Consider the following 25448-nt stretch of genomic DNA (forward strand, 5'->3'; position numbering starts at 1 on the left):
CTAAGCTATAATATATATTTCAGATTTCGGATTTATTCGCGCTGCATGTCTCTTTGACTTTTGTTGGTGGAGACAAGAGACAGTTGACAATTCCTGACTGTAAATTGTCAGATTTTTGGTTTGATTGTTGTTTTTTTGCCAAAAACTTTTTGGTTAACTTTTACTTATTTATTTTTAGAGGTGATAATACATATTTTTATATAAATATAACTAAATCTTACATTTTTTTAGTGGTAAAAATAAGATAAAAAAGTAAGTATTTATTACATTTTAATGCATTATAAATATGGAACTAAAAACAGTACACATATTATTTTTATCAGTATGTATTAATTTATTAATGAATTATTGTTATTTACAGATGAGTGATCATTTTACATCCATCCAGCGATGAGAATTTAGAAGGAATTGACACTTAGGGAGTACCAAAAAATTTAGATTATTTTGAGGAAACTGTGCCTTTGTTCGATGGCGATAAGTATGTCCTGGAACATTTTGGCATCATCAGAGTAAAAGTAGTAGGTAAGCTTATCAGAAAGATTTAGGCACTCTAAATATTCTCATTATCAAAAAGGAGATTCGCAAAAGATTTCTCCGTTAAAATGTTTGACCATTTTCATGCTAATGAGGTAATTACTTTTAGAGATGTTACAGGTCCATTCAACACATCCAAAAGTTGTTTACACAAAATAGTAAGGAGAATCACTTTTTTATCTGCTGAATACGTTCGTTGGCCAAATGAGTAAATGACAATGAAAAACAGACTATTTAAAGATATTTTCGTTATTGCAATTTCCCAGGGGGCTTATGTGAAAATCGATAAACCAAAGGAAGATCCAGATTCATATTAAAATAGGAACAAAAATATTCAATACAGGTAAAAATATGTAATATTTTTGTAATTACATATACAGAGTTAACCTAGTTAAACAGGGTTAAGGCCGGTTTTTCAGTGATGGGTTAACCTATTTGTTTTTCAGTCACCGAAATATTTATGGTTAATCAGTTTTTCAGTACTAGGTTAGAGATTAAGCCCGTTTAAATTAACCAAGATTTTAACCGATACTCGTTAGATGGTTTAACTCCGAATTTTGTGGTTACGCTTGTGCATGGGTGCAGTGAATGCATCAGAGTCGAATTTGGAATGTTTATTTTGAAGAGAATAGTTAGGTATTTTGTTTTTATCGTGGGAAGTATTCTTCCTTGTTATTATTATAAGAAAATTATATATTATTATGGTTATTATAATAGGAAGGAATTGTAAGGAAATATGTTTTTATAACTGTAACAGGTATCTATGTTTACACATACTTTAACAGGATTTAATGCATGATTCCTAGTAATATTTTTAAAAGATAATTATGTCTATACAGCAAAATAATTATTTACTACACAGTTCGACTTCTTATTTCCTGGCTACTAATTTCCAATAGCGATATCACCCTGGTCTTTGACAAACGAAATCGGCAAAAAAATTCTAAATCGTCCCAGTAATTGTAAATGGTCTCTTCTGTTATGAAACCGAGGTAGATGCTATGAACTAAATAAAGAATCCGAACTTGATATTCCATTAAACATTTTTTTTTAATTTGGTTATGAAATTGTTTTTATATATTCTTTTGAAGTTATACTTCTTTGCGATCGAGGGTGAAATTTTATACTTGCCTGGTGCATGCGCAGGACAGACAGTATGTAGTTCGTTGCTAATCTTTCAAATTATGTAGGTATGTATCAGCGCAAATAAGTCATTAAAAGAATATATTAGTGTTTTTAGTAAATGTATTATTTATTATAATTTTTGTGTCTTTGGATTTGTCTTCCTCAGTAATAAAATATTTTATAATAATAGTAAGTATATTTCCTTTAAATTTTAAAGTATTTTGTCAGTATGTATGAGAAATCTTGTAACCTGTCAAAGCAAAGGGATTTAGCTCAGTGGTAGCACGTTCGACCGGAGATCGAGAGGTCCCTGGTTCAAATCCTTGTGTTATCTAACTTTTTTTTTATTTTAGTATTGTTTTAATAAAAATTTTTGGAAAGTAGTAAGTAAAAATTAGTTTAATCTTTAAATACAAATAACCTGTTGAAAGTATATTTATTTCGTTGAAATCATATATAAGTATAACTTCTTAGGTGCGTACAAAGTACACACACATTCTTTTTTTCTGTCAAATTGCTCATTATTTCTCGAATTGCACATGCGCAAGTACAATTACTGCAGCCAACATAAGAAAAAAAGTGGTTAGCTAACTGAAATTTTTTAAACTTGGTTTAAAGCACTGAAAAATGCTAGGACAGTTAAAATATTGGTTAAAATTTAAACTAGGTTAGCTAACCAACATTTTAACCTCTCACTGAAAAACCGGGCCTTAGACATGCAATTTATTTGAAAATTAGTTTATGTATACAAATAGGGCCAGTTATCCATTCATAGTTTTCAAACCTCTCTAAACTATCTGTACTATCTATTACCCAAAGACATTGGATATTATTTTAAATGTGTATAAATATGAAACAATTTAACAGAAATTTTCATTAGACAATGATAGATACAATAAGTTGTCCTCCTCACCAACAAATACATTTTAACCCTTAATTACAGACATTCCATTATTACAATGTTACAGAGCCCCAGTATTTTTTACCGGTCATTATAAAATAGAGTCGATATATAGGTAAAGCTAATAAAAAGAAAACATAAAAATTATGCATTATTATTTTTCTGGAGTCTCTAGATATGGGAGAGCTGGTGAAATGAGTGATTTTTAATAATATAATACAAGTTTTTTAAAGAATAATCTAATAAACGATAATTGTGGTAACATTTTTGGTCTATTGGAACAAACGGCCATAAATGCTATGAACAAAAATTTTGATTTTTGTAACAAATAAACCTAACATAGAATTACAAAGAAACAGAAAATAGCATTTACAAAAATTTATACATCCATGAAAAAAAATCTGCAAGAGTTTAAATTGTGACAAAATTAAATGGCAATTCCATTTTTGCAAAGTTTCCTCCTCCAAATTTAATCTTCATTAAAGGTCCCCGATGATTTTCACAGTCCATTTCTTCACTTTTTCCATAAAAACACAAAAAAATATTATAAACATTTCACATTTCACCCATGTAAGACTAATTAATACTTACTTAAAACAGACCTCTAGTAATTTTTACCGGTTAAGATTTTTATGTGGGTTACAAAAGAAAAAAATATTGACAATACACACTACCCGCTTTGACTAGTACTGATATACAAACTGCCCGAGAGGTACAGAGACACATGAACTTAAGTGGTGAGGTTACCACAAAATTTGCATTGTAGGAATGCCCACCGGTAATAAATATCTGATCTCTGTAGTTAAGGGTTAGCGCCGGACTCCACTTGCGATTTGCAGTCGCGAAGATTGAACACATTGTTTCAAATACAAGTCAATCCATGATTATTTAGTCGTAAATGGATTGACTTGTATTTGAAACAATGTGTTCAATCTTTGGGACAAAACTATCGCACAACTACAAATCACAAGTGGAGTCTGGCGCTTAAAGTGCATTTAATATACCTATATTGATAAGCTTTACAGAAGATCTGTGCTTGGACCCACAATTTTGAGAATGCAGTTAATTTTTATATTCATATCACTCAATAGGCACATATTTTTGTTTCAGGCACAAATGGTTTATGATCACGAGAAAATGATCAGGGATATATTTGTTGTATATCCAGGTTCTGTACACTATAGCAGAGTTTTAAGGAGATCCAATTTGTTTGCAGCTCTTCCACAAAGATGTGGTGAATACTATATTTTAGGTGATAGTGAATACACATGTTTAAACATTTTTTGACTCCAGTTAAAGACAAGGGTCATTTAACAAGACAGTAAAGAAATTATAATTATTGTTCAAAAATACATATGGGATAGAGCATTGTTTTGGATTTCTCAAACAAAGATTTATAGGCAGCTGTATCACCATCCATTAAGAAATATTAGAGATATAGTCCCATTTATAAGGGCTAGTGCAGTGTTACATAACTTAGCAATTGATGATAATTTGCCCATCAATTGAATGTTGATGCACCTCATCTTCTCATTACCAACAAATATGAAATTGATGCTGTATATAGGTGGTGTTACAAAAAGAAATTCATGCAAGGTTTAAATTTGATTTTGTAATAATTGTGTTTAATAAACTATATTCAGACACTTTCAAATTATTTGCTTTATTAAAACAAACCATCATTTTATAATAACCTATGTATCGATGGCTTTAGTATGAAAACCTCCTATCTTATTTTGAATGAACTGAATTTCACAAGGTAGGGTCACCAGCGACCCCAAAAATATTTTTAAAAATAAACGACATTTCAATATTTTTTAAACTTATTTAGCAAACATAAAGGATTCGATTTCTAATCAGAAATTGTATTGTTACATAACAATAAGCAATACTAATATACAGAGTAAGTCAAAATATAAAAGCACTTATATTTGACATATCGATGGCAGAAAGGCAGGACCTCATAACTGAAAAATTTGTATAAAATGAGTTACTTCGGTTTTCACTTTAGAATAAGTGTATCAGCACCTATTACACATACACTTATTCTAAAGCGAAAAGCGAAGAAACTCATTTTCAGTTATGAGGTCCTGCCTTTCCGCCGTCGATATACTTTATAAGATATCATTGATATAAACAAAGTTAGAAGTTGAATAGTTTATTTTTATATTATTTACAATCTTTACAAATACTAAATTGATGTTCTGCACAGTAAACACAAATATAGCAGCCTTTTCTATCCTCAGGTGGGGTCAAAAATCAGAAATGTGCTGCATTTACGACTAAATGTGAACTTTCATAAAAACATACGTATCATCGGAGTAACTCGCATGTCAAAAAAATTTGAGCGGTGGGGTCACAGGTGACCCCACTTCGTGGTTCTAGGGTTAATAATAATTTTGGATATTGTGAAAAATGAAAGGTAGTTTACTCTTTAATAAAATTCATATTTTTTGACAAACCTAGTATACAACTGAAAATTTTTTATATTTGATGGTTGTTTAAAGGTTTCAAATCATGCAAAGCTTTTATAAAGAATAACTTGTTCCTAAAATTGATAATAAAAAAGTTTTTCATATGGTTCCAACCATGGACGTATAAATAAAGATATATCTTTATTTATACGTCCATGGTTCCAACTTACTGAGACATAAATTTCTTTGCATTTATTTTATTATATTATGATAAGGTTATTAAAAGGCTACAAATGTAAAAACATGCATTTTAACTTTTGTTCTGTGTCATGGATAACATACAGTCAATATTTCACATAATGTTTTATGTTGTTCATAAAACAACAGCTAACACACTACATATTTACATAATTAACTATTTAGATAGGAAATAAGCCACAATTAAATAAATAATTTTATTAACGTTTCGACACCCAACTCGGATGTCGTTGTCAAAATACAAAATACTACTAAATTAAACAAAATTTTTTTGTTGCTAAGTAAAAAATTCTTCTAATAATTTATTTAATTTGACTCATTTATATTGGCAATTCAGACATATATTATACATTTTAAAGTAGAAGACTTTAAAATGATATTGCCAATATTTATGAGTTGCGTTCCTGGGACGAATTTACTGAAAGATAGTTCATTCGATTACATGAAATCAACCTCAACTCAAGAATATCCGTCACAAAAAAAATCATAGCATGTGATCTGTCTTTAAAAAGACAACCAAATGCAACGATGACAGTAAAATTCTCGCGTTAGAGATTCCATAGTAAATCACTTTTTTTGCATTTGGTTGTCTTTTTAAAGACAGATCACATGCTATGATTTTTTTTGTGATGGATATTCTTGAGTTGAGGTTGATTTCATGTAATCGAATGAACTATCTTTCAGTTAAGTCGTCCCAGGAACGCAACTCATAAATATTGGCAATATCATTTTAAAGTCTTCTACTTTAAAATGTATAATATATGTCTGAATTGCCAATATAAATGAGTCAGATTAAATAAATTATTAGAAGAATTTTTTACTTAGCAACATTTTTGTTTAATTTAGTAGTCTTTTGTATTTTGACAACGACACCCGATTTGGACGTCGAAACGTTAATAAAATTATTTTTTTCAATTTAATTGTGGCTTATTTCCCATCTAAATAGTTAATCATAAAAATGCCACAAGAAAATAGCTTCAGAACAATATTTACATAAAGTACAAATAACACAGAACATACATTTTTCCAAACTTATTGAATTAATTTCTAAAATTAATTTGAATTAGCATTTGTTGGAGTCTTCTTCCTGTGAGCAGATCTCTATCACGAATTCTACCTTCTATATTTATTCCATTGACATTTCCATAATCAATATCTATATGATTGTTTTCTTCATCACCTAAACCAATAGGGGGTACATTATGCATACCAATGCACAAATTGTGCAGCACAGTGCATGCATTATTATTTATTTTATTCAGCCATGGTTGGAGTGTAAAATTCTATGCCTCCACTTTAAAATCCCATTGCATCTCTCTATAGGGGATTCAGTTCTTCTGTGATGAATATTTCTTCTAGAGTAGCAGGTAATGCATTTTGGATGGATGTCAACATCAACTGACTTAGAGCATATCCAGAATCACCTTAAAATAAGAATAATTGCATTGCTACAAAATATTATGTACATTTATGGCCTGAAGACCATGGCAAATAGTTTATGTTAACTCACATTAAAAAAAAAAGACCTGTGTCTGTTGTTATTAATGTTTCTAATAAATTGGTAGGCTACACTATCATTGAAAATACTTATAACTAAGTATCATGACTGCTAATTAAACGAATTACATAATTTGTTGAATCAAAAAGATCTGCAAAATGAAATGAAACTACATACTTGAATTGAAAAGGAGTTTTGTACACATAAATCTATGTATTTACATCAAAATGATGCTGTTAGCGTGATTCCTTGGATAAATAATATGTGCAATAAATAAGGTGATGAATCACCTGTAATTTATTACAAATTACAATCGAAAGTAGCAGAAAATAATATGTATAAGAAAGACGATATTGTTCTGATCTTAATGACCCAGTATCAGATTGAATTATTAAAGAAATTTGGTAGAAACCTCATTTGTATAGATTCCACACATAGCACAAACAGTTATGATTTTCTATTAAGTACTCTTGTTGATGAGTATGGAGAAGGTATTCCTGTGCCATACTTAATTTCAAATAAAACGGATAAATTTTTTATGGCCCATTTCTTTTAAATTATTAAAACTGAAACTGGATCTATAACTGCTAAAGTATTTATGTGTGATGATGATGCTGTTTTCTATAATGCTTGGGTAAGTGTAATGGGTTTACCGCTACCTTGCTTATTTTGTGCTTGGCATGTTGATCAAAACTGGCAAAAACAATTAAAAACAGTAAATAATGGCTCTCAATAAGTTAAAGCTGAAGTATATAAATGTTTAAGACTTCTAATGAACAGTACCAGTGAAAATGAATTTAGCAATCTTCTAGAAAATACCCTAAATGAACTTCACAACAATGGCACTACAAAAGAATTTACTATTTATTTTCAACATAACTATGCTAATTGAGTGAAATCATGGGCATATTATTATAGGTATGGATTGGGAATAAATACAAATATGTATTTAGAAGCATTCCATAAAGTCCTAAGCATATTTTTTATTTGGAAGGAAAGAAGGTAAAAAGACTGGATAAAACGACAGATGATCTAATGAAATTTACTAGGGATAAACTGTTTGATCGATTGACAAAAACAATAAAAGGAAAGTCAACTTATCGAATTACCTTAATCAATAAAAGTCAACAAAGTAGCTTTGAAATAAGAGGAAATTACTGGCATTTTTCAAAATTATACAGGGTGTCCCGAAAAGATTGGTCATAAATTATACCACAGATTCTGGGGTCAAAAATAGGTTGATTAAACCTCACTTATCTATATACAATAGTGCACACAAAAAAAGTTACAGCCCTTTGAAGTTACAAACTGAAAATCAATTTTTTTTTCATATATCGAAAGCTCAGGAGATTCTTTATTGAAAATGGACATGTGGCATTCTTATAGCGGCAACATCTTAAAAACATTAAAGTGAAATTTGTGCACCCCATAAAAATATGGGGGTTTTGTTCCCTTAAACCCCCCAAACTTTTGTGTACGTTCCAATTAAATTATTATTGTTGCACTATTAGGTAAACACAATATTTTTAAAACTTTTTTGCTTCCTAGTATTTTTTTTGATAAGCTAGTGTTTATCGAGATATTTTGAATATTTGTTGAATCCGCCACATATTTGTATATGATTAAGTACGATTATAGAGAGCTGTTAATAATCTGAAAATTTATTTATAATTTAGATCATTTGGTATATTTTGAAAAAAAAGTTACATCTTGATAAAAGGTGACTTATCAAAAAAAGACTAAGAGGCAAAACAGTTGTAATACTGTGTCTATTTAATGGTACCAAAATAATAGTATAATTGGAATGTACACAAAGATTTTGGGGATTAATGGAATAAAACGCCCATAAAATTTTTATGTAAACATCTTAAAAAAGAAGCTGAATCCCGATAAAAACTGGCTTATGTAAAAAATACTAAGAGGCAAAAAAGTTTTAGAAACATTGTTTAACTAATGGTACCACAATAATGAATTAAATGGAACATACACAAAAGTTTGGGGGGGGGGGGCTTAAGGGAACAAAACCCCCATAAAATGTTTATGGGGTGGACAAATTTCACTACCTATATAATTTTATTTTAAGATGTTCCTGCCATAAGAATGCCCCATGTCCATTTTCAATAAAAAATCTCTAATAATTTTCGATATATTGAAAAAAATCGATTTTCATTTTGTAACTTCAAAGGGCTGTAAATTTTTTTTATGAGCGCATTTTTAGGTACTAAGGTAAGTTAGGTGCAATCAAACTATTTTTGACCCCGGAATGTGTGGTATAATTTATGACCGACCAATCTTTTCTGGACACCCTGTATGATATGACAGAGAAAATTATTCAAGTAAAATTTATAAACCCCAATGCAAATACCTGAGGGATCAGTTCTTATTGTACTATTTTTTATTTGCATAAATTCATTATCGCTACTACATTTAGAAGTAAGATAAAATTATTTGCTGATGATATCATTATAATTCATTTTAATAATATCCAGAACAACATAGAAAGTTATTTAAAAACAGTAATTATGGAGGAAGATGATACTTTTTTACCTACATATTTTTAGTAATTAAATAAATGTAGTTAATTAATGGATTAGATCATAAATTGTTACATCCCTTTATTTACAGCGTAAGTTGTGATACAAATTATTAAACTTGAAGGCTAGAAAAAATTTGAAAATTTTGTAGGCATAAACATTTTTGAAAACATGATGTGCTTTATTTAATATCTTACTCATTAAAATAATGGTTAAAAATTCTTGTACCATAAATAAAGTAAATAATCAGGTAATATAGAAATAATTAACAAAATGTTACATTTTTCTGAAAATTCATAATTTTTGGTGTTTAATCTTATGATCTTAAAAATCATAAGGAGGAACACATTTTAATTTGTCACTATTACCTGTATTGACTAAGGTTTGCTTAATACAAATTATTCTTTGAATATACGTATAAAGATGTTTTGTTTGCGTCTTTTGATCCCTGAAAAATTAGGCGAAAATAAAAATTATACATTGAAATTGAAATTAAAATTTTTTTCCTTGCATTCTTGGATGAAATGACAATGACATCCGTCAACACGACTGCTTTCATTAATATTTCTTCATTCTACCACATGGCGCTGCCATCGCGTCAAAATATTTGCAAAAATATATCGCTCCCATATCGCTCGGGTAGGCATATTCGAGATATACATAGGATATTCGCGAAGACTCGCCTGCCGTTGGTGAACTGAAAATCAACTGTCATCAATACGCCTAACTTCACGCGCAACTATGATATGAGAATTATAAAAAAAATGCATTACAATCCAGATCCCGTAATTTTTTGAGCATTATTAGTGAGTACAAAGACATACATAGTAAATTTGGGTCAATGTCTCCACCAACAAAACTTATATCCTGGGAAAAATCAGGATACGTTCGGGATATGCAGCGCGAATAAATCTGTAATATATATTATAGCTTAGCTCGCCGTGCGTGGCGCGCTTTTATGGTTTGTTTATCGTCTGTTAAATTGGACAATACTTCCACATTATTCTCCGGACGCAACGTCATCATTTAAAAAACACCAGAAGTACACCAAATGCCAAGTAGACGTCAAACAAAAGTGTCAAAACCTTGTTGATTTTTAAGTCCAAAAAGATCACAAACGCATGCTCATAAGTTTAACAAGTTCCGATTTTAATTTCAATTCAATTTAATTTTTGATAAGATGAAGTGAAGTTCTCGGTGTCGTTTATAAGTATTTTAAAAGTAAAATTTCGTTTTTAGTGATTGTAAATATAAGTGATAACTTAAAGACGATGGCAATGTTATTAATGGTCCTGTCTATAGCTGGATCTATCCTCTTAACCCCCTTTTTAATGCTCTTAGTGTGTATTATATTTTTGGCATCTATTGGCAAGAGTTTAGGAGTTCGACGACTCTATGTGAAAACATTGTTGATGATTTTCGAGGTAAGTCATTGTTTGGAATCAAATGGTTTAGCATTATATAAGACAATTTTATTATACAAATCATCATTTATCATGAATAATTTTTAAATACACTTTATGTAAAGTAGATCTTATTCATATCTTATTAGCATGTCATCCTACAATCATTCCTTATGATTATGGTCACCATTCACATTGAAGTCACACTTATACTTTATGTAAAAAGGATGGTTATATCTTCCAATAACATCACTTCTTTCTAACTTCTAAATTCCATTTCAAGCATCTTTTTCAATCCTCTTTATAATGTACTATTCCTTGTATTGTTTAAGGACTGTTGTACTTCATTTGTTTGTGTTTGTTAACAATAACTATGCCTATCATATCGTCCCTGTCATTTCCAACTATCGAATGTGAAAAGTGGTACTTTTCAGGAGAGCAAAATAACTCTTTTAGAGACTCCTAAATCAGCGCATTGACAAATGGGAAAATTTTTATATTTTTTGTATGTAATGTTTATTCCTTGTTAGATTGATGACAAATTTGAACTGCTTATCATTTTTTCTTTCCAAAAAATCACATTTGTTGTTTTGCTTTTTGTATTAATCAAAGATTTGTTTCGGTCCGATGTTTCAAAGTAGCGAATGTATAATAGCGAATAACTGAATAACTGTATAATCAAATAATGAAAATCTGTTAAAATGAAATCATAAACTGCCTCACAAGAATTTCTTGAAAGCGATACTGAAACAAAATTCGCACAAATTGATAACACATGCATTTTGTTCTTCTCTGCAGTTTAGCATTTGCGACAGTTTTCAGATTATAATTGAATAACTGTTATAAATTACAACACAAACTAACGAATGTGACACATTCGACATTTAGCGTTGTAGAAATATATACCTTTAGTTATATTTATACAAAACAAAAGTATTGAATATACCATTTTTGTCAGTTTGCAGTCAAAAAAATGGAAAAATGTTCATATTCAATAGTTTAAACAGCATATTTCCCGCACTCCTAATCAAGCTACAATAACGAGAATTTGCCACAAGATGTATGACATATAATACGATGACAAAGTATCGAATCTGAAAAACCCGTTTGTTCACATTCAATAGTTGGAAATGGTAGGGACGATATTATATGTCCATTCGTTTATACACTGTATGTTACATTTTCTTCTAATGTCTTCACTAATCTTTCGATCACTCAGAATATTTTCTGTAATTCTTCTCAGTACTCTCATCTCTGCCCTTTCCAGTAGTCTTTGTGTTGGGGCTGTATAGGGTATTGTTTCTGATGCATGTAATTATTGGTCTTACACTGACTACCAATTCTTAACTTTATCTCTGTGTTAATATTTTGGCTTCACCTTATAGTGTTATTAGGCATCCTTCAAGACTATTTGCTTTTTTTACTTGATTTCACCTTCTTTGTCCAGGTCTGTTTTGTTCATTCATACTCTCATGTTTGCTGATGATTTGAAGCTTTATAAAAGATCATGAATATCTATGATCAGCACTACCTACGAGTGGATTTGAACCATTTGAGCCACTGGTGTAAAATAAATGGTATGGAACTCAATGTTAAAAAGTGCCAGTTAATGGTCTTTAGTTGTAGCAGAAACCCCACCAACCAGATCTATACTATAAAAGGTTGTCCTTTAGAGTCTGTAATCCAAGTTAAAGATTTAGGTGTTGTCCTTGATTCCACTTTATCATTCATACCACACATATAAGTGACTATTTCAAAGTGACATCAAATGCTGGGTTTTATCAAACACTGTGCTAAGGGCTGAGGATTTTATTAATATCCCTTCCATCAAATTATACTGTTCACTAGTGAGGCTTCACTTAGATTACTGTTCATGTGTCTGGTCCCCCCACTACAATGTATAAATTTAACCCTTAACAACCAACTTTGGTTTTTTTTGGAACTTGTTTAAATCATAATATACTAATTTATTAAAAGTTTACAATATTATCTATTTTTGACCTACGATATGTTTTATTCTAATTGTTTTGCATTTATTATAATATTGAGAGATAACAGGAATTCTAAAAATATTCCTATGTGTGGTAGTACAACATGATTTATTCGTCTTGGAACAGAAATAAACAGTAACTCTGAAATAAATCGATGCTTAAGAAGTCAACTTCTCCCTAAAAATGACTTACGATATGTAACACCAAAGAATAGACCAATAGACTAAGAGCCGCTATAGATGAAATTTGCTAATCATTTTAGGCACAATAAGACCCTATAGCTTAAATAGTAGAACCTAAAAGAAAACATATGAACACTGTGCCGTCACTTTTTAGTGGCACATGCGTCGACAGTGGCACATCAAACTTTTCACTTATGGACGGGATAAATAAATTAAGAGGTACCCTCCATCACTCCGTGAATTCAATTTTTTAAATTTTTTTAAGTTCTATGTGATTAAAAAATAAGACTAAGCGTAATTTTAACCTACCACCCCCATCCTCCTTCCTCCCACATTAAAAACTTCATTTTTCGTTTTTATTTTTTTTTAGGTGGGGTGGGATCCAATCAATTTTAAAATTTCAAAAAATTCATAGGCATACTTGACGCTTTTACAAAACATGTCTATTTTTTATAGATCCGTAAGGTTAGTGTACATAGCCTCAAGAAATTAAAAAAAAAATTTTTTTGGAAAAAAGCGTATAACTTTTTTTGGAGGGGAGTGTTTGATAAAATACACAGAATATAAAAAAATTAAACCACCAGCCCCCTCCAAAAAAAAGTTATACTGCTTTTTTCCAAAAAATAGGATTTTTCCAAAAAATTTTCCAAAACATAGAATTTAAAAAAATGAAAAAATTTTAATTCTGGGAGTGATGGAGGGTATAGTACCCTCGGAGATCCGTGGAAAAAATTTACACCCAAAATAACAAAATTCAGTTTGGCAACACTGTGCGAATGTTGATACTAACATATCCTTTTTAAGATAAGCACAACGTTAATTTAGTCCAAACAAATTAATATATTTTTTTGCCAACAAAAATGAGATTTTTCAACCAAATAATGTTTCAAATATGATGTGCAAAATAATTTTTAATTGGGTTCTGCTAATGGGCTTGCTTTTTTTGTCATTAAAATAAAAAAAAACTAAATTTTACTCATTAAATCAATGTTGTCCGGTTATCGTCTTAATTATTTTAACTGTACTAATATCCGTTGAGTAATTATGAATGATTAATAGGTCGTTAAAACATTTTATCTATAGCGGCTTCTGGAATATCTTAAAAATATCGAATTTCATTGATAAAATGCGCATATTCCACCGATCTTCGCTTCGACAATACCTTTTCATTTATTTATCCTGTCCATAAGTGGAAAGTTTGATGCGCCACTGTCGATGCATGTGCCACTAAAAAGCGACGGCACAGTGTTCATTCGTTTTCTTTTAGGTTCTACTATTTAAGTTATAGGGTCTTATTGTGCCTAAAATGATTAGCAAATTTCACCTTTTTTTTTTTTTTGGGAGGTGAGAATCTTCTAAAGACCGTCTGGGAAGGTGTCCCAGGTGTGTTGGATTCAATCCGCCACGCTTCACCGTGCCGGATCGCCTACCAACTAAACTCACCTCCTCTTTCTCCAGCCGACGAGTCCGGGACCACTCTTAGCGAGTATATACACTGACCCGTCGACCTTACTCTTAACTCCCCCTGGCACTTTTCGCGTGCGTTCCGCAGACTAAGTGACCCCCTAGTTGCCCCACCCCACACACACCTCGCAAAACACCGGTCAGTGAAGACGACCGTCCCGTGCAACCCATGTGTGGGTGAGGCAAACCGGGGTGCCCCCCATCCAGCATGAAACTAGCAAGAAGATACCAGTCGGCAATTACGAGTAACTCCAAGCATTCATATTTTCATTCACTCACACTCACTCTCACACTCATACCTTATAAATTATTACGTAAATAGACTTCCCTATGAGAAATAATGAAAAACGATTATAAAAAAATTTTGTATGGATAAAATTATGGTACGATATTAAATAAAATAAATAAAATTAAAAGGTAAAATCGATAAAATATTTGTATACATAAAATTAAATAAACAAATAAATAAAATAAAGTAAAATAACATGGTAAAGCAGTCAGTGTAGGTTGGATGTAAAAGGTCCTCCCACCCTGGCTGCCCTCTACAACACAAACACGTTAAAATAAATAAAATAAATAATAAGGGTCATCCTGCTTGCAGTCGCCTCTCTTTTTCCTCTTTGTGCTTCATTGTTTTTGTAACAAAGGCAATGACCAGGTCGAAGTCACTCTTGCTACTGATAGCTTTATCCATAAGCTCGTGAGGCTCGCCTAGAGGAGACCCCAGACCCAGCTGCAGCTCGGTACGCCCCGTACGGTATGCCGGGCATACGAATACGACATGTTGCGCGTCATCCACCACTCCACACTCGGGGCATAGATCGTCCGCGGTCTTCTTTATACGATAGGTATATGATCTGAACGATCCATGTCCCGTCAAGAACTGTGTAAAGTAGTAATTGACGCGCCTGTGCCTGCACTCGCACCACCTTACTACATCCGGAATCAGAGATCTCGTCCAGGCTGCCTTTTCGACCTCGTCTGCCCATTCCCTCTGCCACATCTCTAAACTTCTGTTTCGCTCTTGAGGTCCTGAACCAATTGCCCCGTTACCCCTCTGATACATTCGGACTCTTTCTCTGGCCAGAATGTGCACCGGCACAGAACCAGCCACAACCTGTAAGGCAATAGTTGATACGGTTCTGTACGCGCTGCACACCCTGATCAGAGGTTTTCTCTGTACTCTAAGAAGCATGTCTTTATATTTCTTCTTCTCCAGGGCCTCGTGCCATACTGGGGCCCCGTACAGTGCGATGGATAAAATTGACTGCAACATCACCGCTCTTTTATGAGATCCAGGACCCCCTATATTTGGCATTAACTTGGTTAACGTGGAGGTCCTTTCTTCCGCTTTCCGACATGCCTCTTGCACGTGTGGTCTGAATGTCCGTTTGTCATCAAAAGTAATTCCTAGATATTTAACTGTCTTCTGGGGTCTTATTTCGGAGTCTTTATACTCAAATACTATATCTTTTCTATCTCTCGGTCCCCTCAAGATTATCGCTTCTGTTTTCTCTACTGCTAGTTTTAGGTCATTTCTTTCTATCCATTCCGCGGTTGTCTTGATTGATTTGTTTACTCTCTCTTTTATACCCCAATTCATGTCGTCTTCTACTAGTAGAGCCAGGTCGTCCGCGTATGCAATTGCTCTTACTCCTCTCATCTTATTTACTTCTAGTACCCCGTTGTATAGTATGTTCCATAGTGTGGGTCCCAGGACCGACCCTTGGGGTACTCCCCCGGTCATTTCCATCTTCTTTTTTTTTGATATGCATACGGTTCTCTCGGACAGATAGTCCTTTATTATGTTGGACACATAATCTGGAGCCCCAAATTCGACGATTCTGTCTACTATGAGGCCCCAGTTTGCTGAATTAAAAGCGTTTTTTATGTCCAACAGAACAAGGACCACCCATCTTTTTTTGCTTGCTCTAGCCGCGTCTCTTATCCAGGTCGCGGCATCGACGGTCGATCGACCTTTTCGAAATCCGTATTGTTGTTGTGATAATACTCTCTCATTTTCCAACACGCCTTCCAGCCTCTTCTTGATAAGTCCCTCGTAGAACTTACCAAGGCAGTCCAGGAGGCATATTGGCCGATAAGAGGATGCTGAATCGGGGGGTTTCCCAGGCTTTAGGAGCAGAACAAGGTTCGCTTCTTTTAAGTCCCTGGGAAACTCTTGCTTCTGCAGTAGGTCGTTGAATATTCTTCTGATCAAACCTGGTTTCTCCGTTGCTATTATCTTAATTGCCTCTGGTGGCAGCCCGTCGGGGCCGGGAGCTTTCCCCGTCTTCATCTCCTGACCAGCGGTTTTTATTTCCTCTTCCGTGAACTCCTCCACCATCGTTGGAAAGATTTTTGTAAAAGTTTGAATGTCCTTAGTGGGGAAGAGGAGTTCAGCCGATTCCATCCGCTGGTCCTCGTCCAGTTTATATGGGGCCATTATCCTTAATGACTTCATGGTAATTTTGTAGGCATCACCCCATATATCCTCATCCAATGCTTTTATCAGGGTCTGCCACTTTTCCTTTTTTTCTTGTTTTATTTTTTTATTCAGTGTTTTCTTTAGTTCTTTGTAGATTTCTTTGAGCTCGAGGTTGCCCTGGCTTCTCGTGTAATTCCTTCGAGCTCTGAGGCATCTTTCCCGTAGACCTTCTATCTCATCCGTCCACCAGTAGGGGGATTTTTTGTTATTCTTTTCCTTCACGGTGGCCAACTTTGCTGCATTTTCTAATGCTCTTCTCAGTTGGCCAAGGTCAGAAATCTCTTCCTCATTGATCTTTCTGACCTCCGATAGGTATGTGGTTTTGTTAAAATAGATTTCGGTGTTTCCTATCGGCCGTCTTAGTTTCCCTTTCACCTTAACCTCGTACTGGATGTAGCGGTGGTAGGTAAATAACTGGTCGTCGAGGACATCCCATCCCTGTATTCTTTTGGATAGCCCTTCAATTGCGATAGTTACATCAATATGTGTCTGGCTGGCCCCTCTTACGAAAGTTGGTTTATTATTATTTAAGACTTGGAGGCCAGCCTGGGCTATCCATTAGCAAATTTCACCTACACCGGCTCCGAGTTTACAAGTACAGCTTGTCCTTGGTTGTATTTATGAATATAATATATAATACTTTATTTGAAATAGGATAACCTAATATAAACATGCTAAAGTACATATAGTCAAAACAATACAAGTATTGATATAATCCATAACATAATTTAAAAAGTAAAAAACTAAAACTAATTTAAAATGTCAATACCTAAAGCCACAAACATTTGATAATTTAAAATTTAAAAAGTAAAAAACTGTACTTAACTAATTAAAATGTCAATATCGAAAGCCACAAACATTTGAATAAAATACCAATGCGATTAATGTAAGCACGATAAGTATACATACAAGGCAACACAAACACATTCAACGCATCTTATTCTCTATAATATATTTTTTTAAATTGTACTTGAATGTATTAATGTTTCTATAAGTTCTTAAATCGAGAGGTAGTTCATTATATTCTCTAAACCCTTTGCAAATTAAAGAATTCATCATAAAGCTATTTTTAAACTCAACAATATGTAGATTATTTGTACCCCTTGTATTATAATCATGTACATCTCTCTGAAAAGAAACATATTTTTGAAAGTAAGATGGAGCCAACGAGTTCAATATTTTATACACAAAAACCATGGTTAGGTAATGCAAACGTTGACGAACTGACAACCATTCAAGTGATTTTAACATAATCAATATTGGCGTTATTCTACTAGTTCTTAATATGATGCGCATCCCTCTATTTTGAAGTTTTTGTAACTGACTAATTTTATTAAGGCTGAATAAATATACAATCGATGCACAGTAATCAAAGTGTGGCTGTATTATTGTATTATATACAGTTACTTTAGTCTCAGTCGACAGATTTTGAGCTATTCTGGTGAAAAAGTACAATTTTTTTGAAATTTTTTTACTTATATACTCAAAATGTCCATCAAATGACAGTACTCTGGGCTAATTAGTAAAATTCATGGAAAAGTTATTTACCAGCAATTTTATTGCTGGAATCGAATTATAAGATCCTATATATTAATAATATGAGTATGCAAAGTCCGCAGATAGTGTGCTACTTTTTTTATAAACAAAATGGCGCCGACAAATCGTATTTTTTTCAATTATTGCTCTATAACTCCGAAGATTTTAACTTTACAACCAAAACAGCTTAATAAAAATTCACCGCAATTAAATTCTGCATAGAGATATGTTTTTCACGATTTGCTCCGACGAAAATTTTCCTCGGAAAATGCGGGTTTTCCTAACAAAAACTCTAATTTTCAAATAAAGTTTTAGGTAAGTAATTATTAATCAATAATTAAATAACTTAGTGACATCAAAGCTTTCTTGGTATAGATTGTAATTCCAGAAGCCGGTGAAAATTAAACGAATATTTTAGCAACAATTCAATTGTTAATTAACAATTTACGATCGCAATAATAAACAAAATAATCATGATACATTGATCAAACTTATAAAGATTATAAAGATGAGATGCTTATTTAATATTTTATCGACAAGATATAATTTTTTTTTGCATAATCTTTAAATTTTGAAAAAAAAAATAGTTATAATACGCTGGTCTAATTAGTAAAGTACAAAGAAAGGTTATTTACCAGCAATTTTATTGCTGGAATCGAATTATAAGATCCTATATATTATTAATATAGGTATGCAAAGTCCGCATATAGTGTGCTACTTTTTTTATAAACAAAATGGCGCCGACAAATCTTATTTTTTTCAATTATTGCTCTATAACTCCGAAGATTTTAACTTTACACCAAAAACACTCAAATAAAAATTCACCCCAATTTAATTCTGCATAGAGACATGTTTTTCCCGATTTGCTCCGACGAAAATTTTCCTCGGAAAATGTGGGTTTTCCCAACAAAATCTCGAATTTTCAAATAAATTTTTTGGGCCAGTAATTATTTATCAATAATTATATAGCTTGGTGAAATAAAAGCTTTCTTGTTATAGATTATAAATTCAGAAGCCGGTGAAAATGAAACGAATATTTTAGCAACAATTGTTGCTATACACAATTGATAATATCCGTATTAACAGGTATACTCTGATAAATACTATTTACATTATTACAATAAGAAAGCTGTTGGTTTACTGTATTGGAAGTTGTTAGTTTTTTGCTGCCATTATTTTGGGTACCCCCTTAATATACCTAATGGTTAAGTTAGTCTCACCATTCGCAACCCTACTAGTTAACTCAGTTCTTACTTTCAAAAGATAATCACGTTGAAGTTTAGTTAAGTCAGATTTTATCTGTAAATTACCTAACACAGTCTTATCAACTTTATTTTTATTTTTCAAAATATTAAGCACTTCTGTTTCAGAGTTTAATACTACTTTGATTAACCTAGGCTTAGCATTGACTACATTAGTTTTTTTGCCAAGACGAAAAACATGTTTTAAATTCACACTACTGCAAATGGTAGTTAGAGCAGCTACAACTCTGCTATGATCATCAGCTTCTTTCTCATGGACTGTAGGCTTGGTAGATTCATCCAAATTGTAAATAATCAGATTACTTGATTTCTTTTTTCTTTCTTCCAATTCTTCCAGAAATGCATCAACGTTACTTTCCAATGGGCAGATGGAGTTAGTAGCATCTATTTTGACATGCTTACTGTTAGAACTAATGCTCGAAGACTCATTTGCGGCAGTAGTTAAATTATTAATTGTATCCTCAATTCTTATGATACGTTGTTCAATAGAAATGAATTTTCCCTGAGTGTTGGAGTTATGATCTTGAACAGCCTCTTCTAATACATTGATACGTTTTATAAGATCTGGAATCCCAATTACATTCTCTCGACATGGGGGGCAATAAAAAGGCATAACTCTAGATACCATCACTATAACACGAATTTCAGAAGAGGAGAGGTTGGAACACTTCTTGCAATAAATTATTTTACATAGGTCACAAGGAAAACCAAACAATTCCGTTTTGCTTTCTTTAAACACACAATCATAATTACATTTAGCACATTTTCCTGTTGATCCCATGGTACTGGATTATTTAATAAAATTTATTCAAGTTCAAAATTGATACGCCACTGCCTTTTGAGTTCAGAACTCATTAACATAAACAAAACGAGTCAGAAATGACCTGGTTCACACCATAAAAATGAAATTAGTTTTTATATTGGTAAAAAGAATTACGTTAATTACCAGTTTAATGCAATGTAGACCATTAAAATAAAACTGTTTTACGAAGTTTTTCTGATTAGATATAATACTTATAATAATACTTATAATTATATTTCTGATATAATACTTATATTATGATCAATAAAGACGGCTTATTTATTTTTAATGGCTCATTTTTCAAAAACATCTTATTATCTGATTTCAAACATTTATTGACTTACACCGATTGGCTTCTGAGACATCCAAATATAGAGAGCACAAAATTAATGGAGAAACTATGGTAACACATATCAAAGCTAATGGCGCGTCCGCATTGGTAAATTTTTCGTACGTACCAGCTGTTCGTCGCAAATATTTGCGTGCTCGAAGTAAATTATGCTAGTGTGGACGTGTTCGTCGCATAAATCAGACGCAAGAATTTTCGACGCACACAGCGCACCCACCATCGGTTATCGTTTTCCAGCGAAGATCAAAAATGATCTGAGCACCGCGTCCCCACTGGTAAAAATTTGCGACGAACCATTAGTTCAATACGCACGAAAAATTTATCAATGCGGACGCGCCATAAGAAGTTAGAATAGAATGGATGAACTAATGAAGTATGTAATCCCATTCAACAATAAAAGAAAATATATACTATTATAAATGAATAAACATTTTCAATTTCATTGCAACCCGAAACAGCAGTCGCATTTTATTTCTAGTTCAATCCGAGAGTACAGCAAGAATCTCTACCGGTTCCGGGGCTTCATAGCTCTTCATCGGGAGAAACTTATGCTCTTCTTAAAAAACTTAAATTTCTTTTTATACAGGGTGTTAGTAAATAAGTATGAAAAACTTTAAGGGGTAATTCTACATGAAAAAATAATGCCAGTTTGCTCTATAAATTTATGTCCGCAAATGCTTCGTTTCCGAGGTACGGGGTGTTGAAATTTTTATTTCAAACTGCGAATTTTTTATTACTCTTAAGACCGTTTGAGCTATGGAAATTAAATTTGGTGGGTTTTAAGACGTGATTATTGCGCATTTTTTGATATACAAAAAACAATTTTGTATTCATCATTGGCGCGCCTACGAATAATGCTCTAATTTTTTTTAAAGAAAAAAATAGTACGCCACTGAGATATTTTAAATTAAAAATTATTTTTGTATTCCACGTTTAATTTATGATAAAGACCCTTTCTTGTCTTTTTGTTTCATATGGTGCACCGTTTTTATGCAAAAAAATGAAACATCTTCGCGCGTATTTTTCATTTCGTAATAAATTATCAAGAACTCTCCAATATAATAATACCAAACTAGAACAATAATAAAAAACGGTGCACCATACGAAAAAATACAAGAAATATTATTTTTCATAAATTACACGCGGAATACAAAAATAATTTTTAATTTGAAATATCTCAGTTTCTTTAAATAAATTCAGACCATTACCCGTAGGCGCGCCAATGATGAATACAAAATTGTTATTTGTTTGTCAAATAATGCGCAATAACTACCTCTTAAAACCTTCTTCTTCTTCTTTAAGTACCGTGCCCAAATTTTTAGGCGTGGGTAGCTTCCATAACAATTTGCCGATATCGTTCTCGATCTTGTGCGGCATGTAACAATTGATCTGCTGATAAGCCAGTCCATTGACGAAGGTTTCGGAGCCATGAATATTTCTTTCGACCAATTCCTCTTTTTCCGTTGATCTTTCCATTGAGTATTAACTGCAGCATCCTATCTGCTACCTCTCATTATATGCCCCAGATATTCAAGTTTTCTCTTTTTTATCATCTTCATTAAGTCACCTTCGCCTTGACCTACTCTGTTTAAGACTTCTCTGTTAGAAATGCGTTGAACCCAAGATATTCTGAGCATCCTACGATATGACCACATCTCAAAGGCTTCTAATTTGTTCATCATGTTAACCTTCATGATCCAGGTTTCACATCCATATAGTAATACAGGATACACAAAATTTTAGGAACTTGATTCTTAGTTGTAAGTTCAGCTGAGAGTTGCTCAGAATAGATCTAAGTTTCATAAATGCTCCTCTTGCAATTTCTATACGAGTTTTAATTTCTTCATCCGGATTTAGTGTCTCGTTTATCCAACATCCTAGGTATTTAAAATGGTTAACTTTTGTTATTGATTCATCACTGACAATTAGTTGCATAGGGCCGACGTCTTGTTTACTAACCACAAGTAACTTTGTTTTTGTTGCATTTATGTTAAGTCCGTTATTGGAGCATTCTCTAGTGACTCGATCTATAAGGAATTGAAGATCTTCGATGTTTTCAGCCATGATCGCGGTGTCGTCTGCATATCTGATGTTGTTAATAGTTTCACCCCCGATTCGAACTCCACATTGTCCTTCCAAGGCTTCATTAAAAATTATTTCTGAGTATACGTTAAACAAAGTTGGGGATAACACACAACCCTGTCTGACACCTCTTTGAATGCAAATTTTGTCTGTTTCTTTGCCGTCTACCAGAATAGAAGCTTCTTGATTCCAATATAGATGTTGTAAAAGTCTCAGATCTTTATCATCTATTCCAATCATTTCTAGATATTGAAACAACCTATCATGTTGAACTCTATCAAACGCCTTCTCAAAATCTACAAAGCAGACGTAAATTGGTTTCTGTACTTCCCATGATCGTTGAAGTAATGTTAACATTGAGAACAAAGCTTCCCTTGTTCCCAATCCTTCTCTGAAACCGAATTGTTTGTTTCCCATTGTCTCTTCACATTTCTGCTTGATTCTATTAAGAATTATCTTAAGAAGTAGCTTGAGAGAGTGGCTCATGAGACTAATTAGTCTAAAGTCTTTACATGATGATGTATTAGGTTTTTTTGGGAGTGGAATAAATGTAGACTCTAACCATATCTGTGGCATCATTCCAGTCTCGTATATATGGTTATAAATGTTTGTTAGTTGTGAAACATTGTCGTCATCCAGAAGTTTGAGCCAGTCTGATGGTACTTGGTCAGGGCCTGGAGATTTCCCATTTTTGCTCTGTTGGATGGCTTTCTCTACTTCCGCTTTTAAAATGCTAGTATTCGTATACTTTGTGGTGTTAAGTGGTGGCTTCGTATCCAGGAAGAGCTCTTTTATATAGTTAGTCCATTCTTCCTTTTTTTTCATCCAAGTCGAGAATTATTTTACCTTTGGAGTTTCTCAAAAAGTGAGGAGTTCTTTTTCTCTGAGTGTAGGTAATTTCTTTAAGCTTTTTATGTATATTAAACTCGTCATGTTTTCTTTGTAGTTCTTCCACTTCACGACATCTTTGTTCCATCCAGTCCTCTTTTGCTCGCTTAACCTCGTACCTTATTTGTCGATATATCTCTCTATACCGAATCTCGTCTTTGTTTTTCCAATTTCTTCTTTGTTGAATAAGGTCTAGTCTAAAAACCCACCAAATGTAATTTTCATATCTCAACCTGTCTTAGAGCAATAAAAAATTGGCCGTCTGAAATAAAAATTTCAACACCCTGTATCTCTGAAACGAAGCATTAGCGGACATACGTTTATAGAGCAAACTGCCATTATTTTTCCATGTAGAATTACCCCTTAAAGTTTTTCATACTTATTTACAACGCCTTGTAGGTATACTATTATAGTTTGCTCACTCAGCATCCCAACTATTTAGTAAGTTTAATAATTATTTTTTTGTTAAGTATGTTGAGTAAGTTTGGCTTCTACTAGAAGTACTAGGTATACAAACAAACACACGTGCTCATTATCAATAATAATTAGTAAGGAAAAAATATTCACATGCAGTTTAGTAAGAAAATAAAAATGCATCAATTAAAATGAAGGTTTAAAAAATGTTTATTTTTGCAATTTTATAGTTTTTAAATGTTATTGTTTATAGATTAGTACATATTTACAAATAGACATTTCTTAATCAAAATTCATTACTATAAACTCCTAGTGTTGGGAAATTCTCGAAAACAAAAAATTGAGAATATTCACAATAATAAGAATTTTCTGAGAACAACCTACCAAAATGTCAAAAGACTAACACAAAACACTAAAATTTTATTGAATATTAACTAAAACAAAACACAACAACGGGGACAAATAAAAAAAAAATTTTTCTCATTTTCTCAAAAGAATAAAAAACAAGATAAAAACTTAACAAAGTTAATAAACAAAATTAAGTTGAAAAACATTTTGCTTAGCTTAAAATTTATCTTAATTTTATCTTGGATGCTTTCATATTCTGTATATATAATTGGACAAAGAATATCGTGAACACATTATTTGTGAAAAGTAATTATTGGTAGTGATTATTTTCCGACATTGCAAATGATGTACCAGAAGCATAAACTAGTCCAACTTTGTTTGCTCCTCTTATTATGAAAACTCCACTCTTTGTCGATTTCCTCTCCTCATTCCTTGAGTCCTTGTTAGATCGTGGTGACAAATATTGTTAGCTTGCTGTCTCCGTTGGCTGCGATCCTGTATCCTGTGCCAGATGAATGGCTTCATGTTGGGATTTTCCCACCAGAGTCTTCATTTGGTCTGCCCATCGTGTTGGAGACTTCCTCTTGGTCTTCGGCCTTCTACCTTTCCTTCTACTACCAATAGTTCCATAGTCCCCGTTCTTCTCGCTATGTGCAATTTAGGTATGCTCAGTTTACTGTTTTTAGTAGTTTGTTTTCAGGCGCGGATACAGGGGGGGTCAACGGGTCCATGCACCCTCCTATATTTAGTCTATAAGTATTTTTTATTATTTATTATTTTCTTCTGTTAACTCTAAACTTTAAGCCATCAGTACAACACTAAATTACACGACAACCGCTTCCAAAGAATTGAAAGAAGCCATAAAATCTAATAAAACACCCTTCTCTGAAAAATAATCTGCAGGCGCATTTGTTTGGGTACCGGTGGAACCATAAACAACGGAAATATTTTTCTCAATTCAAAGAATAACAAAAATGA

General features: G+C 32.6%; 1 protein-coding gene and 2 long non-coding RNA genes across 5 annotated transcripts in view; 2 read left to right on the forward strand and 1 right to left on the reverse strand.

The window, feature by feature from the left end:
- Nucleotides 1-4214, forward strand: LOC126884070 (uncharacterized). Its single transcript, XR_007697827.1, has 4 exons — nucleotides 1-252; nucleotides 362-522; nucleotides 644-877; nucleotides 3671-4214. It is a non-coding gene; the product is annotated as an uncharacterized LOC126884070 (long non-coding RNA).
- A 488-nt stretch (nucleotides 4215-4702) lies between these two features.
- LOC126884071 (uncharacterized) lies at nucleotides 4703-9955 on the reverse strand. Its single transcript, XR_007697828.1, has 2 exons — nucleotides 9633-9955; nucleotides 4703-6656 (listed from the first exon to the last, which is right to left on the reverse strand). It is a non-coding gene; the product is annotated as an uncharacterized LOC126884071 (long non-coding RNA).
- A 274-nt stretch (nucleotides 9956-10229) lies between these two features.
- The window catches only part of LOC126884068 (glycerol-3-phosphate acyltransferase 4), a 240957-nt gene continuing 225738 nt past the window's right edge, over nucleotides 10230-25448 (forward strand). For all 3 annotated transcript variants that reach the window (XM_050649853.1, XM_050649854.1, XM_050649855.1), the window contains exon 1: nucleotides 10230-10688. In XM_050649853.1, coding sequence (XP_050505810.1) covers nucleotides 10536-10688 — 153 coding nt within the window. In that variant the 5' untranslated portion in view covers nucleotides 10230-10535. The remainder of the gene's footprint in view (nucleotides 10689-25448) is intronic.

Source organism: Diabrotica virgifera, chromosome 4 (genome assembly GCF_917563875.1).
Source record: "Diabrotica virgifera virgifera chromosome 4, PGI_DIABVI_V3a".
Taxonomy (NCBI): domain Eukaryota; kingdom Metazoa; phylum Arthropoda; class Insecta; order Coleoptera; family Chrysomelidae; genus Diabrotica; species Diabrotica virgifera.